At 36.8% G+C, this 20885-nt stretch overlaps 1 protein-coding gene across 2 annotated transcripts in view; it reads left to right on the top strand.

Moving 5' to 3' along the window:
• Positions 1–20885, top strand: part of NAALADL2 (N-acetylated alpha-linked acidic dipeptidase like 2) — a 499849-nt gene that overhangs the window by 278322 nt on the left and 200642 nt on the right. For both annotated transcript variants that reach the window (XM_049803241.1, XM_049803240.1), the window contains one exon: positions 2054–2173. In XM_049803241.1, coding sequence (XP_049659198.1) covers positions 2054–2173 — 120 coding nt within the window. The remainder of the gene's footprint in view (positions 1–2053; positions 2174–20885) is intronic.

The raw sequence follows: 20885 nt of genomic DNA, 5'->3' as shown, positions 1-20885 counted from the left end.
CTTAAAAATTTAAGAAGACAGAAACCTTGGCAAATTTTTTGTATGAATTAAACGTTGAGGTGCAAACTCAGATAAAATACTCGGATACAGTTGTAGAAGGGTAAATATTTTCCTAAAATACCCATGTTCAAGAATCTAGTAAAATTTCACACATCCTACATACATATCCCGAACAGCTGTTGTTAGAATTTAAACGGTTTGCGTAGAGATGCCTAAAATCAGAACTGTTGCCTTTGGCAATGTATCCATACTTAAGTTACCAAAACTGAACTGAAATCTTGTACTGCTCCGCTTATTTTAATTTTTAAACACTCATGTAATATTCTTGTGTCTTGTTGTATTTGTGTTTTATGTGAACGCTGTTAGAGGTTCCAGAATGTCCTTGGTGGTGTCCTGAGAGCTTCATAACATTCTAAAATAATAATGTACAGACTGATTATCCTTTTACTTGGTCTTCGCCAGAATTTATTGCTGTAAATGTGTGAGAAAAATGCCCTTGGTCATTCATAAATTATATATATATATAAAAAATATCCTTGAAAACACTGTTGGGGATGGAATGATGCACTTCACTCACAAAACAGAAGCAACAATATATTTTATTGATTTAAAACAGTGAGTTAACAAAGTTCAGTGGTAAATGTGACAGTGATTTAATGAGATTTGATGGCAAGGTACACTTGATTATTTACTGCATAGAGGACAGGGTCAGACAAAACTGTCAGGGAGACCCTCCCATTGTCATGAGATTCAGAAAAGACCCCCTTGCATTCTAAACTCCTTCTCAGAGAGGAGTCTAGGTGCGGCTGGATCCAGACTTGGTCCCAGACTTGGTCAACGGCTTAGGCCTATATGCGCAATCAATTCTTTACATCACTTAGCTAAGATTTTAGAGCTTCAGCATGCTTATCCCCCATTCACTTACTGTGTATCTGACACGATAAGGATTCTCTCAACCTCGAGGAGCGGTTACCTTGAGAGATGTCCCTACTCAAGGGGAGATCCTAGTGTGCAGCCTGCTGCTGTGCAGGAGAGCTCAGCGGGCCCTGGGCTGTCCACTAGTTACGGAGTAAGATGATTGCCTTTTAGTGATATTTGCATACAAGCCGTATTTCGTTTGTCACGTGCTCAGCTAGCCCTTGGCTATTGTGGTGTTCTCTGTCTCCTCCGAATCCACTTTCAGCTGGATGCATGCTTTATGACTGCCACTGGTGGTTATCACTTGGGCAGGGTTATGGGAAATAAAGGTCAGGTTGGGGTGGGGGGGAGCACACCGTCACAAACACATCTTGAACTATTTTTCCATCGCTGCCAATGCTTGACATTTAATAAGAAATTAGACCTTTACTACATATTCTTGCAGTGTCCTAACTGAAGAGCTGAAGATCTTCATGCCCTAAATGCTTTTAATTTAGTTGGAAGTGACTCTAAATTATTTAAAAATGTGTATTAATAAAAGGTTTATGCATCAGAGCAATGTAGTCTGTTATCACTATGGCTATCGGAGTATAGTGCTTGGATAACTGATGGATTATAAGAAAATACTACAGTAGTTAACCCAGGCTGCTCAGGAATCATATGAGACTGCATAATAAAACTATATATTGGTAGAGTATGTATTATCTGTGTATTTTTGGAAGTGACCAGTATAATCATTCCGTCATTTTCTGAAATGCTTTAAAAGACTCTAAATCCTTTTAAGAAAATTAACAGAGGTGAGTTAGTATCAGTTACATGGTTTTAAGTACATTCCTGTAGCTAATGAGGGGACCTTCTTATCAGACTCAGCATCGCTTATTATAACCAGTGCCAAAAAAAAATTGGATTTTTATCACAGCTGATGAAAACTGGAAAGATATAAATTTATCTGTCAGATTGAATTCTCAAGCTCTTTGCTATTACACGTATTCCTGATTAGGAAGTTTGGGGTAAGGTAATTGCAGAACTCTGCTCAAGTGCTTGTACTTACGCAAACAACTTTGTTTCTGTAGAAGGAGCACCCTCAATGATGCATGCTTATAGATGTAGCCTGAACTTTTCCTTCTCTTTGCAGGCAGAACTTGTTGATATACAGTATGGGACAGTGGAAGACTTGATACGGATTCAAGCCATTACAAACGTGACCAAAAAAATTGCACTTTTGAAGCTAGGACAATCACCTTTGCTTTATAAGGTTGGTGAAATGCTTGTTGCACTTTAGCTGATTTATTTCTTGATTTTTTTTTTTAAGTTTCAGAATACCAAAGCAAGGACTTTCCTGTTCTATCCCAATAAGTCAGGATTTACTGGCATTCAGATTCTTCCTTAATACTAGCCACATCGGTCTGCGGTGCCTTTTTTGTGTTACAGTTATTTATTTGGTGCATATCTTACAGTGCCCAGTAGTATGCCGTATTTTCTCTAGGTGTACTATAAGCCTTTTGGCAAATAAAGAAATCCATAAAAGAAATAAAAAAGCGGGGGGGGGAGGCAACCGAGATTAGGGATGGCTGGATCTGTGTCTGCTAAAAACCGTACATATAACACCGCACTCTGAAATCTTTTGTTTCTGCGTAGTTGTGTGTAGTACTTGGCCTGCTGGCTGTAGTTTGAGTTTGCTGGAGAAGGAGACAGAGCACAGTGTGCGCTCATCTGACGTCAGGCTTGTGGGGGTCCTTCCAGTCCCCCTGGGTTGTGTCTACAGCTCAGCGCTTGGGGCCTTGCCGCGGATGTGCTGCTGCAAGCACTGAGGTTGCAAGGTTGTAACCGGTAGCGTACACTATAGGAGGACTAACATTGTTTAGCTTATGGATTTGTTTAAGAAATGACATCGTAATCTGATTTCACCACCACATAATATAGCCTTGCTCTGTGGAGAAGGTGCCTTCTTGGTTCTTTCTGCTGTCCTTAACCACCTCAGAGGGAAGAAAGGGAGCGTGAGTTGGAAAACAGCATTTACCTCTGTGGTAAAATGTGTAAGCAGACTACCCTGAGATCCACAGAGAGGCATTTATTCCCCCTGCCATCAATGGTCAGTCACTCCTGTAAAATCACGAGGATTTACTGGTCTATGGATGGGTTACCACCAGTTCAGAACGAGAACCGTGTTTTTCTTCCACTCCCTCCTTCCTTCTTCTTTGGTTGCAGCTATGTGTGTGTGTGTGCTCTTTCTCCTCTTACTCCAACGCTGGCAGAGAGCGCAGAGATGGAGCTCACTAGTCCACTTGTACATTAGACATAATAGACTCAACATATAAACCACATTTAAACTCTAAATGTCAAGAAACTGCCTTCTATTGCAAATATTTTATAAACACAAATGCTGTTTTGCCTCTTGGAAAATACACTAGCCCAATAAATATTTAAACAATTCATTCCCAATTCACAAAAGCAATTATAAAAGAACAGTAACTCCAGATCTTATAATTAAAGAGAATCAGGATCTGCTCTGTCGGCCATAGAAAGCACAATCAGGACCACAACACAGGCTCAGAAAATAACCACTTAATATTTTTTTCTTTAGGAATAATATTTGTCTCAATAAAAATGCCATTTTCAACGGAGTAGCTTTAGCTGTTTATTTGAATTATTTAGATGCAATCTAATTACACCCGTGAAAGGTCAGTTATCATTGTCGGAACTTGGCTGTTGTGCATCCTTTCCACCGATAGATCTTATACTGCATTTCACCACTAACTGACAAAAATAATGAAATAGCAATTTGGGCTCATAAAGTAGGAATTTGATAAAAGATGCAAAGTTTGCTGTAATAGTACTGTCTAAAGTGGCTATGAGATGGACTTTCTACAAATTTAATTTGTGTTCCTCTGAGCGCTTGCTGTGTCTAAATTAGCAAGTGGTGCAGCCTGAAGGAGTAGGGCGAAACAGTTGGTGCTGAGGACAGGGCCCATCTCAGGAACTTTTTGTGTGGGTTGGCTGTAGTCTGGTCCCAAGAAGTGAATACTAATTGGTGGCTGAGGTGTATTAGTCACACTTTTGGTGCCCATCTGCTATTCCAAAGGAATCCATTTTGCATGTTCAGAGTCTGCTACACAATATGAACCAAAGTGTGGTACGATCAGGAGATTGACTTTGAAGGCATGCTTGGGTTCTGAGCTAAAAATACAGCTCCCCAAACCTACTTCTTGTGGTCTGCTCACGCAGGTAGGAAGTTTGCCCTTTATTTGTTATTTCTTCTTTTTGAGGTTGTAAACTTTTTTTTTTTTTTTTTTAAGAATATAAATTGAATCTCTTTGGCTGTGAAATAATTGCAAGCTATTAAAAGTATGAGAAAATATGTAGGAAGATATCAGAAAAAGATTCTTCTTTCATAAGGAATATTTGAAGTGAAAGAGAAAGATTGCCTTAAACAGCAAGTCATGCTGGTTTAAATGGGCCCAGTTTGTTGCTACTGAATCCACTTTTTGTATCTTTTTTTCCCCCTAATGTTTATGTTTCTGTACTTACTGAGTCTTACATTTCTGTTTCAGCAGATACTTCCCTCAGCCTATATTTTCCTTATCTCTGTCTTCCACGTGCTTGGTTTTGCATCACATTAAAACAGAACACTAGTTCATAACAGAGCTGTTGCTATATATATATTTTTTTTTACTGGTTTTCTTTCCAATTTCTGTATTTAACTTGTATTTTTACATTTTAATAGTCTTTAATTTCTCATTATTATTACTTTATATTATACAAATATCTCACTCTGGATTTGGGTCTTATTTTTATAGATCCTGCACTGAGGTTTCACCTTCATAACAGAGTTTCTAATCATCTCTCTGTTTTTCAGCTTTGCATTTTCCCTTGCATGGGTATGCTTGTTTACTCTCTTTCACTGCCATCATCAACTGCTGCTTTTCATGCATTTTTCCTATTTTCCCCTTTTGTGTTTTTTATTTGCTTTTTCTTTTTTTTTTTTTAATCTGAACTGCTCTTTCTCTCCATATTGAATCCAATGGAAAAAGCCTGAAAGAAAAAATAAACTGCTGCTGGCTGAAAACTCACCATGAAAACTGAACAACATTTCTTTAGTCTTTGCATCACATTAACAGAAAGTAGTATGTGCTGGTAGAAAACAGCTTGATTTACAAGGGGATAATTAATAGAAATAAGCCCAAGTGATAGAGATTTGAATATTTGGAAAAATAATTTTATTTCTGACAATGTGTTTTCTGCAGAGGTTTAGTTTGGTATTTTATGGAGATTGGATAGGGTACAATATTTGGAGGATCAAGGTTGAAAATAATTTGGAGCTTCTACTTTCAGTGTTTTAGATTGGGCCTATATCTCATATCTTCAGACACACTGAAAACAACAGACAGGGTTCAGAGCTTGGAGTAACTTGGAATTGTAATATACAGGGAATTTGGAGTATGCAGAAAAGCCTGAAGTTAATGTGCTGTTAGAATATGCAGTTGAATCCTTAATGTGAATAATTCTGATTAAATTTGGTAAGGTTCATAAATTTAAGCTGCTTTGTGAGAACAAATTTGTAGAAATCTGACCCTAAGTAATTTTTGTAATTGAATATGATTTTCAGATTTTATTGGGAGCGTGGTATTTCTGTTCCACTGAAACAGAACATAGTATCTGATCAGGACAAGAGGGGCACTGGCTATGGCAGCGGGCACATTTCCTAGAGTACTGGCAGAGCCACACAGACACACCTCGATCCCTTAAGCTGGACCTTTTCAAGTAAAGAATATGTTACTACAGCCAGATGATAAGTTATACACATAAAAAGAAGGAACATGGACCCTGCCTTTATAGCAGGGTAAAGTATCAAAAACAGCATTGACTCTGGGGAAAAAAAAAAACAGGTAGATTTTACATTGCTGTGATCAAAAGAATAGATAAAAAAGTGATATGTACTAACGTACGTATAAATCAGAGCGGAGTGGAGGTTAGAAAGGGGTTTTACCATTGATACGGCACTATTAAGATCAGTAAGGGAGCAAGACTCTATTATAAAATTAATGTTAAAAGCGGGAGAAAAGAATGGTAGAAATGCTTCAAGGGCTGGACCAAGTTATAGTATGGCAAAGGCAGAGTCATTTTCAAATGCAACTGAAAGGTTTGGGAATTTACAGTTTACTACTCCCAGCACCCAGAGTGACAACTTCCTATAGCAACTCAAACTAAGCTAGCGGACTGAGGAGTGAAGCATACAGGGAGTACTCATATGATGCATTAACGTGGCATAGCCACGTGGCTAGTAATCTCTGTCACTCTAGCTGGAATAATTCACAGGGCTGAATAACTAAGAGAAGGAAGAATGCCTACGCCTGCTCCTGAAGGGGTCTTGTGACTACTCTGAGACACTTGTAAATGCTGGATTGTTCTGCATAAAGAGGGCACTGGATTAAGGAAGAAGAAAAACTTTCTTAAGGAGAAAGCTGAAATGAGACAAATGTAGAACAGAAGTGAAGCACAGCTTCTGGAATTAACTACCATAAAGAAAAGGTAGAATACTTGCTTCTTCACGCCTTCAGATTGAAAGTGACTGCCTCCTGGTTTTCTGGCTAGAAGGAAAATGTGTGTTTTGGTGGAACTCAGGTTATTGGGATCACTGGTGAACTTAGTAGCTACATACAGGAGGTCAGAGTAGACTCCCTGATGCGCTTGAATCAGGAGGATCTATAAATGTGGGGAAAGATGATGAAATTTATTACTAGCAATTAAGCAAATCCTTTCGTGATGGAAAACACCTTCTTGAGAAAGAGCAACTGTGTGTGTAGACAAGAAACGTATTCTAGTAGTGTAAAATGTGTGGTGACAAAAGATTGATGAAAGCACCTCACTAGCACCCGGCTCCTCTGCCCTAAAGCTCCTCTGAGTATATGTCACCACTGTGAGCACATAAAAGAAGCCAGAGGAGTCTGTCTTTTTCAGGGAGAACTGCATGGTATCCAGCCTCTGGATTCGTTTTTTGAAAAATGTTGTGAGTCTTGATCGTGATTTAATCTTTTGGAGTTGGGATTCAAGAAAAAGCCATAATTTCTGTCCTAAATTAACTTTTAATAGAGTAACAAAAGCCCTGAAGGCCAAACCACTTCATCTTTAAAATGTTCACATATTAACATTTTTTCTGCATCCATTAAATGAAGATGTTGTTCTACTGTGTAAATATCTATATTTATTTTAATAATTTACTGCCTTCATAAATATTCATAAAATTGCTTCTTAACTGTCATAAAGTTTAGAAATGTGGATGCTAGCATGTTTATGCTGAGGTTATTGGCAGGCACTTACGGACAAGGATTTACTAAGTAGAAAATATTAAAGATTCCCAGAATAAAGGCAATTTGCAAAAAGACTTCTATTTAATAACTGCTTTAGTTTTAAATAAGTTTACTTTGGAAAAAGTCATTTCACTTTTCTACTGTCTACATTGTTTATTTCTTTCCCTCTGGTACTTTTTATGGCTAGCACATATAGATGTGAAAATTACATTTTAAATCTCCATTTAACTAGGACTCTCTCCTTCCATCCCTTCCTCCCTCCGTATATATAGACACATATATGTGTGTATGTATGTGTGTGTATATATATATGAACATATATACACAGTGTGCACATATAAATACATATATATAAAAACTATAACGAACGAAATGATTTTTAGGGAACTTCAACACCTTATATAAATTTCATTGTTAAGGCTGCTGGAGTTTGGGTTTTGTTGTTTGTGGGGTTTTTTTTGTAGGATGGAATTTTTTCCAAGGCACCTAAAGTCTTTATATACCCATTTCCCATGTGAGTGCTGTAGGATTTTTAATGACATGATATCCCCTCCCAAAGCCCTTCCTGAAAATCCAAGCCATAGGTATAGGTAGTATGGGTAAAAGTTACGGAAACATATCAAACTAGACCCGGAGATCTGGATCTGAAGGGATCATCTGGTAATATCCAGTTGAATAGCATCCTGTTTCTCAGGTTTTCTCTAATTTATCATCCTTTTAAAGTCTCTTCTCAATTCCCCAAATCCTGCAAGTTCCTCTTGAATAATAAACTGAGTTCAGATTGATTGATAATGATCAGATATCTCGATGCGGAGTTTGCTGTTTAGCCAAATTATATTCCTAAAAATAAGCTAGTTCTTACTTTGTCTGCAAGGAACTATCAGTTACTTTGTGGTCCTTTTTCCTTAGCCTTTGTCTCCCCTGAGTTTATAGGAGATCCCCTGCTTCAAATCAGTTGCTTTTATTGCTATTCTTTATCCCTTCCCAACCCGAAAGATTAGATTTAGCATACTCATGTTCTTAACCTTCCCTCTCCTCAAACAGCTGTTTTAATCTGTTAGATATAATACAGTCTAAAGAAGGCTCCCTTTTAATTTCTTTCTCTACTTCCCATGTAAAAATCTTCTGTAGCAAGGCCTTCAAAAAACTTACTGAACAACAGACTATACCAAAAAGCTGTTTATGTAATTGAGATTTCACACTGCTATCAATCCTGTGTTTTGAATGACTCTTTTAGTTACCTATTTACCTCTTCCTGATTTCGTGATTCATGGAATGATGCACAAGCTATTTTGCTCTTTAGTGATTGCTGATAAAATTTGTTTGTTTTGAAGAAAGACCATGGGTATACCTTCATCTGAACGTGTATCAAATTTAAGAGGTTGGTAGGCATAGTTGTCAATTATATTCCTCCTGCTTTGACTGATGACAGTGCTTTCTTGTCCTTTTGAACAAAAGGAACAAGCCATAATAGCTAATTAGAGAAGCTTGGAGACACCCTGTCTCAATGTCACAAATCTGTTTTTCTGTGTTGGGGTGACTAAGAAATCCACCCCCCAGCCCATTGAGTGCATGTACCTGAAGATGAAAAAAACGAGTCTCTCTGCACAGATTTATCACTTAATGCTTCATCCTGAAGTCATAGTTTAATTTTTTATTGGTAAACTTAGTTTAAAACATAGTTTAAAAAAAAACAAAACAAAGTACCGATTGTGATACTTTTTTTTCCCCTCTGTGTGAGGTACTGTGGGAGAGAAAATTGAGAAATGATACTGACTTGAGAAATGTGTAGTTAATGACTAAAAAAAAAAAAGTCAAAAGACTGGTTTTGTATTGCTGATTGGAACCAAATCACGCTGAGCTCTATTGTTCAGTTCCTAGAAGGCTGTTACTGCACAGAATAATTTAAACTGAGCATGTCAATTTACCTCGTACTTAATCCAGCATTTGAAGGATGATGTACTGTGACCTGTACCACCTAAAAGTGAAACAATGCCAGTGCAGTTATAAATCCAATCCTTATCTGCCCAGATGAATATGAAACAGTTGACAAAAATTTGCTCTCTTATCCCTTTAGTCAAATGCTCTGCAGTAAATAAGAGTGAGAATTCCTTCTTGATACAGTATAAATGGGAGAAAGTAATTTGCTCTTGTAAGCAGTATGAAGAATAAGTGAGGGGTGGGGTAGGAGAAAAGCAAATGATGTCTGGAAGGAAGTGTAACGGTAGCAGAACTTGTCAATATTCTCAAGTAATTAACATTTTGGTTGCATCAGTAAAAGGACTCTTGGTTGTTACTCATTTCCTTTGCTGTTACAAAACCCTGGATTTGTTTGAATGGAAGGAGAAATGTGCTATTAGCAGAGTAAACAAGGGGACATGTAAGTTAATGACCAAAAGTAGGTATCGATTATTCTGCATTTCTGATGCCACAGAATTTTCCCTGAATGTTTTGAGAAGTCATTGCCATTTTGCAGACATATGTGTATTCCCAGCTATAGTTCCTATTCTTTTTTTCTCTTCCGGATTGGTAGAGAAGGTCCTGAAGTCCTCCTGCTGAATCAAACACTGAATTCTTAGCTATTTGACTGGGTACATAGTCCTGTTATCTTCAATAACAGTGAACGCTTAATTTTCTCTTGGGAATATAATTCTAAATATTCATATACTCCATTGGGTGTTTAATTGCACATTCACTACATATATTAAATGCATCCTTTGAAAAATTAGTCCAGCTCCCATTATGAATCACTATTTCCTGAGGGAAAGGGCTGACCATTTTATAGCAGATCTCCTCCTTTTAGTACAATAGGCTTAAATTGCATGAGACAGTAAGTGACTTCCATTCAAAAATGGTGGATGGCTGACTCATAAAAATTTCGTTCTGGGGTCTTCTGAAGCTTTTGTCAGATTTTAGAGGTGTGAAACCCAAGCATAATTTTCTATTTTATCAAGCCCTTAAAAAGTGAGTAGTAAATGCAATCATCCAATTTACCATCTGAGTGCTATGTCCTGATAAATGGTGCAAAGTCAAGTGAAATGGCTTTGCTGTGAGGCAATTGTTCGAAGCAGAGCTGAGCAAAGAAAATCCATTGCCTCAATTTGTACCTCGGAGCCCTAAATCCACACAGCTGATCAGCTACTTGTGTGCAGGGCATCATAAAATCTAAATCTCTGCAAGTCGTCTTGGCACTTTTTCTGCTGCTTATATAGGGAATGCAGGCATTTTTTTCTACCCAACCTGCTAATTGAGCTGGCCCTTCAGATTAGTTGAGCTTGGACTTCACAAAAGAGCCACTGACAGACAAATTATCTGGGCCTTTTTTCATCTCGTGTGTTTCCAGTACATAGTTTGATTTCAACAGCAGCTGAGAAAGTGAAAAAGAAAATGGAAGGTACAGGAGCTTTGAGTAGAGATGAGGAGTTGAATATATAAAATCTCTTCCTGCCACAACAGATGTATCTGCCCTTTGGTTCTTTGAAAGTGCCAGCCACTGGACTAGGCAAAGCAATGCAACCAATGCCATTAATCTTCAGAACCGCCCACGTGAACAACTCTTCAAAGGATAATTACAGATGAGTACTGTACATGCTGGTTATTTTCTATTTTCTGGAATAGTGACCAGAGGAAAAGGTCATCTTTCTTGAGGCAACAAGTGTCTTATAAGTACTTCCCTCATTCTGTAGTGGGTTTGAGTTGTACGGCATGTTCTGTAGTAGTTACTGGTTTAGTGTTTTATTAAAAAGAAGTTATGACTATTCTCTGTCCTTTGTCCTTTTTATGCTTGTTCAGTTGTTTTTTTTTCTTGTTTCACAGTAATTCTTAATAATCGGTTTGTTTACATGTCTGTGAACTGATTTGAAAGGTATCAGAAGTCATTATTGTAGTACAAAGTAATTATGTAAAACTTTATTTAAGAGATTACAGAAGTAAATAGTTCTGTTCCTAGGATCAGCATTTTATTTGGTGAACCAGGATGTCACAGGTTTACTCAACTGAAGAATGATTTTCATGCCTTGTGGCTTTTTTTTTTTTTGTCATCTATCCTTTAAAATGTAGTTAACACAGTTAAGAAAAATAATGGTTCAGTAACCCAGTGGGTTCTCTGAATAGAAATAGCTTTGAAGCTGGTTCTACAGTTTAGGAAATAGAGCCAGATCCAGACGTTGGTTGGATTTGCATTTGTTCTACGTGGCTTAGAGACTCATCTGTGAGAACTGGTTCACAAAATCAGCACTTCTGATTCATGTATGAAAATCTGAATTCTGCCCTTTCAAATACACCTGTAGTTTGTGTTGTGATCAGAACTTTGAGTAGAAACATGGTCTTGCTGAATGCTGATAGCCAACCTTCTCATTGGCATCAGTGGAACTAGGTTTTTTTATACTTTACATTCTATGGCCTATGGATGTTTTTTGTTGTTTTCCCTAGGGTTATTTGATGCACTTTTTTCAGATTGTCTGTAGCAGGATTTTGTGGAACATGGCTGGATAAAATACATAACTGCTTGTCCTCAGGATTTTGGGAGGTCTTTCATTTGGGAGGGTGTGGGGGGGGTAGCTTTTAGCATTATATTTTTTCATTTTCTTTTTCTTTATATAATGCTGAAGAAGCTGTAGAACACCAAAGTCAAAATTTCACTCTTAGCTGTTTGGGCCTCTTGATGCCTGTGCATGAATTTGAAAAGAAAAACACCCAAGTCCATCATTACAAATATAATTGGCACCCTCTTTGCAAGTACAGCAATAGCCACTTGGAATGTTTTGTTTCAATTGCCAAAACATTAAACCAACCTGCTGTGCAGAACGCAATTCTTCCACAGCAAATATATTTTCACTTAACAGGAGAAGATTGTGCGTTTCAATACGAGAACTCAGGCATTTTAATTTTCTCTTTAGGACTGAGTAAATAATTCACAGACAGCAACGTGTGCAACAAAGTTAAACTTGTTTTATCTAGACCTAGCTCTAAGTAAATGGCAACTTGCTTTAATTTATGTGTTATCCTACTACGTTCTCATGTTTTTCAGGGGGTTTGGGTTTTGTGTATGAGTTTTTGTGTCTTTGTTGTTGTTGTTTGGGATTTTTTTAGTGTTGAATTTATTCTAAGCAATTTTCTGAGAGCTGTTAATTTTCCATACTTGGAGTTTTGATTGTTCATGGTGATTGATTTTAATATTTTTTTTAAAGAGTTGGTTTTGATGCTTTTTGATACAAATGATCAGTCAAGGATGTTGCATACAAAAAGACTCCTGAGCTTCCAGATGTTCCTTGGGAAAGAAAACAAAAGTCACATGATCACAGTCAGTCATTGGAACCTTAAGTTAAAATTGCCGGGGGCTACTTTCCTAAGTTGGCTTAGGATGCCATATAATAATTAGTAACATTTTTTTCATTAATAGTTCCAATTTCACATCACTTTTCCACTCACATTTCTCTAAAAATCAGGTTCTTCATCGGATTAAAGAAAAACAACAACCAAACAAACCAAAAACCTCACATTGTTGCTGATGATAGCATTGTAATTGTAAATAATCGTAGTATGTGCACTGGCTGAGATTTGTCAGCACAGCGCACAGTTATGTCTAGATACAGGTAATATTTTAGATAGAGGACAGAGTATTTGCATTTTGTGAAGGTTGGAGGAGTGCCTGCACTGACAGTCAAACCTGTTATTTATGTTTTTCCACTGTAAGTTATTATGCAGGCATCATAAGAACTCTTACCATGGAGCCTCAGAAGAGACCTTGAGGTGACCTAGGGAGACCACCCTTTCAGTAAGAAGGAAGCATATTTTTCACTTCTAAGACAGTCATCGTTTTCCCTAGAGTGGGAATTGACTATGTTGCCTTTTATATCAGTATTCAGTTATATGTGATGGTTTTATGATATAAAATGTCCATTGGGGAACTGACCTGACAACTCATTTCAGTCAGGCCTTTTACCGTGATCTCAGAGGAAATACGATAACATTTAATCCACTTAACCACCTGACCATGTCCCATTCCTGTTTGTCATATTATAGAGTATAAGAAAAAAAGGCAAGTTCAAATTCACTAGTTCAGGCCATTCCTGGATCCAGATTTAAGAACATTTTAGGACAGATTAGAAATTAATTAGTCCTGTGCATCTGACTGCTGTACAGATTACTGTCTCCCAGTAACCACGTAACCCATCTTAATTTTGAATTCTCTACTAGCAATGCAGTTGATCGGTAAACGTGTGATATGTTGGGTCTGCTGTTTCCAATATCAGATGAATGTTGAGGCTTACACAGGCTTTATGGGCTCTTGCTGTGCCTGGCAATGTAAGTTGTCTCCGTGGTAAGGTGCTGTACATGTATGTTAAAAAATGAGATACAAGGAAGACATTTGGAATGCATTAGAAGAATTGTGAGCTGGGCTCCTTTTTCTGCCTAAGAACAATATGTAGCAATATCTTTCTTATTTTGAAAGATTGAAGAATAGCATAAGTATTCAATTTGCACAGTGCTTCATACTTGGCATTAAGGGGAGCATCTTTAAAAGATGGCTTTTGCCTTAGCCAACAAAATAGGGTTGGAAGGGCGATACAGAGTGTGATAAAAGCAGAGAAATTTTCACTACAGATTATTTAATTTTCTTTTTGTTCCTTTTCAGTGTAATGTGATTCATCAGAAGTCAGCTAATTATGACAGATTGAGGTCTTAGCATGTAAAAAAATGCATGTGAGGCTATCATACCCAGAAATCTATTTTGTTGCAACATTGTATATACAATATAATCTGTTTGCAAATGCCCGCAGCATTTTGTTTTCATCTGCACATTCTTGCATGTGTTTTTTTCTGGAAAACTTGTACTCTTTGCAAGTGCAAAAGGGGTCTCTCAAATAGTTTTAAATTTTTATAGGAGATTTTAATTTACATGATAATTTATTAATTTATATTGTTTTCAAGTAGACCTGACTGGGATGAATTTTGATGTGAGTGCCGTACAGATTCACTGAACGTTACAAGGATGAAATCTCGACGTTGCCACTCAAAGCGCTTTATTTTCTTTGAAGATGAAGTCATTTCAAGGCATGCAGGTTCAGAAAATAAGGTTTGCTTCTGACCTACCGTGCAGAATTGTTCAATGCTTTGGTGATAGCAGTGCTAACAGGGGAAGAGTAGCTTAAATGTCCTATTTCTCGCTGCTTCTGTTCAGCAAGCAAACAGAATGACACTTAAAGTACATTATTTAATTTGGGGAAAACTTATATATTAATGTCAAAATTAGTTTGATTGTTAATATGACAAAGTTTATTTCTCAGTAAAGAGATAAGCTTTATACAGTGAGGTTTCTATCACTCTGCTCTTGCTCCACAGGAATATAGAAACACAGCCTTTATATGTAAGCACCTTAAAACACACTTTATATTATATAAACAACATAATTCAGGGTGTTATTTATTATATTTTACAGGAACAATTCTCCTTTAGCAAGAGAAGCCGTGTCTGGTGTTTATTCAGGTCAAACTCTCATATGATGATAAGGTCATGGCCATCACATAGTACTGTTATTGTTGAAATATTGTTACCGTGAACTGTCATGGGGAAGTGCACAATCATTCATCCAGAATGTTCAGCTGCTTAGTCTTCTGTCAAGAAGTTCTTATTGACCAGAAAAAACTCTCCATCTTTTGCTGTGAGACCATAACATAAGAAATGTCCTCTGTCAGGACATCCCCTGATACCCTCACCTGACACAGCTCATGCTTAGGGGAAGACTGAGTTACGAAGCAAGTAGAAAGTGTTGGGGTTTTTTCTCTTTGGTATAGCTTTCCCCAAAATGGCAATCATTGGTGTTTTGACTTCCTGAAGTGGAGAATGTGTCTGGACTCATTTATTTATCATCATGAATATTCCATAAATTGGTGTATTCCAGTTCTGAGCCTGTTTATACTTACCTCTACAATATCTCGTGGTGTTGAGTTTCACTATGTAGATACTTACAATTTCTTGATACGGAATTGCACGTTTGGGAAAGCATGCATTTAAAACTCTGTTAATGCTTTACCACTTCTTACAAAACAAAAATGGATATAACAACCTACCTACAAAGTATTCCAGCTTCAGGCTACATATGAACAGACCAGAGTGAATGATACAATTCTGAGGGTACCAGCTGTGTGCTAAACACTGGTTTTCGCCCTTTGAGGATCTTGGAAAGAGATAAGCTTTTTCTCTTGGCCTCAAGATTAATAGTGTAATAAGAACTAGTGCTTCAGAAGTCTGTGCTCCTTACATAACACCCAAGCAGATTTTAAGGGTTTTTTTCTGAAATTAAGCTAGTTGGTGTCTCGTCGTCAAGGTGTGTTGTGTGATGATTTGGTTTGCCTCTGAAGATGTTTATAAATACTTGGAAAAAAGACATCTTTAGCATTGCTATTACCGTATTCTCTAACTACAGTCCAAGAGGGGAAAAAAAAACCAAAACCAAAACAACAACAACAAAAAAAAACCCTAAAAAACAGAAAAAGCCCAGACTTTGGAAAAAACCCTCAGAAAACAAACCAGACATATTTAAAGGGAGATGTGTGTCTTGTCCTTAAAGAGGAAGCAACACTTCCTTTTGTATCTTCTTGTGTTGACTTAAGTCGTTGAATGGTAATATGTTAATGTTTCAGTCAATTTGATTACAGATGGTACACTTTCACTTTGGAAATCAGTTTACTAATAATTATTTTTGGACAAAGCCAAATATCTTGAAATCCACATACATCAATTTCCTAGCTGAAACCATCTGGGATTTTTGTGCTGATGGATTATACATGAAGTTTATTGCTTTATGAAATTTAGAGGAAGAAGGATAATGTGAAGAGATAATGTCAGTAATACAAGTGTCATAATATATAGCTTTGAATTTTACTACTGTCTGAATAGAACTCTTGTACGTCTTAGCAAATTTATGTATTATAGATGAAGTTGAACAACACAAGCTGCATATAGACCTAGAAAGCATATGGCTATAGAAGATAATTGTTAAATAAATAAGCAATATACCATAATTTCAGCAATATAAAAGAATAGAAATACATGGAAGAAATGTCATAGGCATATCCTATTATTAAAGAGGAGTTTGTATATTGCTCCAAGTATTCGCTTATTAGCATTGCATCAGCATCAGTACAGTTCAGATCCACCTTCTGCACAGTTACCTGTGTGGCCCTAGCAAAGTTCATATGTTCTTTTTGCGTCTGTCTCAAAAGTGGGGCTCAGTGAAAGCATTTGGAGAGAACTACATCCATCACAGATTTGTAAATTCAGAACTGTGAGTGTAATTGATGGCTTGAGAGGATCTCTCGGACTTTGTATTGTCACCTGATCTCTGATCTCAAGTGTGTACCTCTGCTGCCTTCCTGTTGCTAGGAGATCAGCGATTCAAAATACCTTTCTCAAAAGATTGTGTTTCAGAATCAAAACATTTCAAAGAAGCGTACGAAATTTAAATGCCTTTTTTTTTCCTAAAGAATATTATCTCCCCCAGATTAATGCTGTGTGTAATAGAGAAATAAAAATAACTTTATTGACTATTTTGTTGTTGAAGGGCCAGCTTGGTAAATAGGTTAATCCAAGGAGACTGATCATTAGTTAACAGTGTCTTCTGCAAAATTACAGCTATTTTGTTCCCTATCAGAATTGCTCAGTCTTCAGAAAAAATGCAAAGCAGCAAATGTTTTAAAGGATGCCAAGACTAAAGAATAGAAAAAATTGGAGTTATTGTTGGAAAGCAGACCTCTTCACTGCTTTTTCTCAAGACTTTCTGCCCTTATTTTGAAGTCAGTCATAAAACTTCTTTCTCCAGCTGGGGTGAAATAATCAGTTCATTGTAACAGGTCATGCTTATGCCCTTTTCTGGAAACCAGTAAGAACCTCTTGACTTAGTGCCCTGTTGTACAATGTGTTTGTCCATCACCAACTTGTTGATACGGCTTCTGAAAGAAGGGTTATACAGAGATGGGAATACTTAGAAGAAGTTACACAAATGCTTGTACTTGAATCCAGAGAAGATCTTAGATGGTAAGCCTGGAACTTAACAGCAGTGACTGTGAGCTGAAATTAATGTACATGTTTCTAAGGCAGACTTGGAAGTTTTAAGTTATTTTCTAATAATCAGAGATTATTTTACGGGGTGCAAAGAGTTGCGCTGTGTTAGAGAAGGTTTTTGCTGTCAGAGCTGCCTTCTAAACTCAGTAAGTATTTTCATGGAATGTCACATGAACAGATCATTCTCTTCAGAAATCTTGTCTGAAAGGACAGTTTAGTAGATGCTCGCAAAATCTCAAAAAGGTAAATTTGATTTTAAAACATCTGTCATCCTGCTTTAAGTATCTTAACAGAACTGCTTAGCCATTCGGTGTCTCCTAATGGCATATAGGCTTTTGTTCGAAAGATAGACATTAATTAATTTGTTTCTCTGTTGATCTAAGTTGTCTCCACTTCTACAATTAACTATTCTTTGTGTACTTTGTCTGTTTTAGGATTAATTCTTTAGCATTTACCATCAAAAAGAATCATAATCTTTATATGTATATTAGATATTTTTCCATCTCCTGAGAGAATTAGCTTCACTACACATAGAATCATAGAATCATTCAGGTTGGAAAAGACCATTGAGATCATTGAGTCCAACTATAAACCTAACACTGCCAAGTCCACCACTAAAACATTTCCCTAAATGCCACATCTATATGTCTTTTAAATACCCGCAGGGATGGTGACTCAAGCACCTCCCTGCGCAGCCTGTTCCAGTGCTTGATAACCCTTTCAGTGAAGAAATATTTCCTAATATCCAATCTTAACCTCCCCTGGCTCAACTTGAGGCCATTTCTTCTCATCCTGTCCCTTGTTCCATGGGTGAAGACACTGACACGTAAAAGGTTACAAAGGCTGACTTTTAATTTCTTATCAGTTTGAAATTATTGAAATTGAGCGTGTTGGTGTAAAGCTGGTGCAATTAAATGCAGACTTAGACACCATGATTTCAGTAACTATAAATATTCGAAATATAATGGATGTAGTTGCATTTTACATGAATAAGTGATGAAAAAGTAAGCTTGCCATGTGACCCTGAACTGGCTTTCTTTTCATCTTTTTGACCAGTTGCAAGCAATGGTAAGTACAAAGATTAGTCATCACTGCCAATCTGTCGTCAGAGAAAAGGAATTCATGGGTGAGAACAGAAAGTTCTATTTATGCTGGTTTTGTTCCTTGTCTCATTTGCAAAGAGGTTGCATGAGAAAATGCTTGTCTGAACTTGGAACTATTCCCTGATCTTCTATAGGATCCTAAGCTTGTGCTAAACACCAGGGAATATGAAAGTCGTCTTCATTTCTGCGTCAGACCATTCATTCATTGCATGGCCTTACAGCATAACATTGTGTTGTGCTTGAGTTTTTATTTGTTGGGGTTTTTTTGTTGGGGTTTTGTTTGTTTGTTTCCCAGAGTAAAGTTGTGTATGCTTTAACGACTTTCAGTAAAAGTTCTATCTCAAGAGAAAACAGTGGTAACAGAAATTGATTGATCATGAGTTTCATTGTATTTCTTTTTCGTTCATCTTCTAACTATAGTATTCTGTGTTTGTGTCATTTAGAAGTCAGTTTAGTGGAGTTCTAGGAGCTGTAAGTGGTGCTAAATCTTTTGAGTGGGACCGTTAGAGGGAACTGTATTTGGTTTTATTTAACGTACAAGGTTGCAAAAGGTATTTTCTTTTGGTCTTTCCTTGCCTTCCCCAAGAAATTTTCAGAGAAAGACAAGAATTACTTTATTGTGGCTGCTGTCCATGACCTAGTTGAGGAGAAGAGTGACAGGGAGCAATAGTGTTACTAGCTCATCTTTCTTAACCACACGTTCTATGACCTTGTTTTGGTATTGGGGTCTTCCTTTCCTAATCACTGCACGAAAAATCTTTATGACAGTAAGTTGGATATATTTTTCACATTTTATATTTTTCACTCCGTTTTTTATGACAAGACAAGGGCATAATTTTGGATTGATGTTCTGGAACTAATTATGTACTAGTGTTATTGAAGAAGAGCTGAGGGTTGTTGGTTTTGGTTTTGGTTTGGGTTTGTTTGGGTTTTTTTAACTGATGGTGAATGAATGACTTCGTAGTGCTTTGTGACTGCCAAACTAATACAGCTGCCATTCCTGTTCTCATCAAGTACTTCAACCTTGGACCTCCTTCATTGTAGCTCTTTCTACTATTTCATTTTGGTGAAATAGGCTATTTAATAGGTCACAGGAGGAGCCAAAGCTCTGTTTTACTGACGTGCTGAGTGGGAAACAGTGAAGAAGAAAGGACGTGGGAAGAAAAAGCTGCAAATGTTGTATTTTTCAGCTGTTGTATTTCTGTGTAGATTTCCTGCAGTTTTGCTGTACCCCAGTTATACATAAAGTGGTACTTTGCTTTATTACATAATCCCCTATAGACCCTGATGTTCCATATGAAAGATACACTCATGGTATGTTTTGTGTAGCACAGTTCATGAATAAGGTCTTGTGGAAGAAAATTCTAGTTGCTGAAATGTCAGTCATGACAAAAAAAGGAAACTAGCCAAATTTTTAATTTTGGGATTTCTAGGGAAGCTTAGGAGTGGAAATTAGTACTGATAATTTATAAAGAACATTTATTGCTAAGGTTTTTAATAACTTCTTTAATATTTATAGGTTTTGAAAAAAACTTTATACACTGGGGCACATTCTTTATGATCATTTCTTTTATCATGCCTGGTTTGTGACTGGTTTTTCTAATAAGGAAGATAAATAAGTTCATTCTGAGTATTGATTTACTTAAAGGCATGCTAACCAAGTAGTTAAACACTGCTCTTCTCCGTAAATGAAAGTAAAATATTCATCAACCAGTTAATTATATGCAGTTTTCCTAGTTGATATATAGATATGCCTGAGGCTTACATATAGCATACTCTACATCATTGTATGTTCCACTTAGAAATATAAAATTAAAGCAAACGTAAATTTTAAAATACATAACAATGTTATACAATATATAAAGAAACTGATATATTATGTTCAAGATGTTATTTTAAAAGCATCAAACCTGGATACAATGTAATACCCCAGGAAATAGTTAAGCAGAGAACATGTTTTGTACTTTAAAAGAAATAGACTAGCTTTTCATAGAATCTTCCGAGATGATAATTACGAGAATAATAAAATAAGTGTAAAGGAATTCTTTTTCACAGGTCTAATGAAGGCAGTTGTATTTTAACAATCTAAGAGACGTCCTAAGATGCAATTACTTGAGGCAGCAAATGTGCCTTAATTAAAAATCTATGACTGATTGTTATGTGGGTTGTGAGAACATCTGCTGATATCTTGATGGATACCATATAACATCTACACTCATGGAGCTAGTAAAGTCATAATCCTACTTTTATCTTGGAGGTGGTTGGGTGACTTGGCTGTTTGCATTTCAACAGTACTAACTTTAAGTGTTGATGCTGGAAAATGTATACTGAAGGTACCCCAAGGATATCCCAAATACAGGCTATGTCTAAGTTGAGAAAAGATTGTTGAGAGAATCAAAGTTTATGAGTTTATATTGCATATGATGAACAATGCGGGTGTTTCGTGTAAGTATGTATTTCCCTTTCTTTCTGCTTATTTATTGCCCTAGTC

Source organism: Accipiter gentilis, chromosome 6 (genome assembly GCF_929443795.1).
Source record: "Accipiter gentilis chromosome 6, bAccGen1.1, whole genome shotgun sequence".
Taxonomy (NCBI): Eukaryota; Metazoa; Chordata; class Aves; order Accipitriformes; family Accipitridae; genus Astur; species Astur gentilis.
The sequence above is the reverse complement of the archived record's forward strand: the minus strand, read 5'-3'. Positions and strand labels throughout refer to the sequence as shown.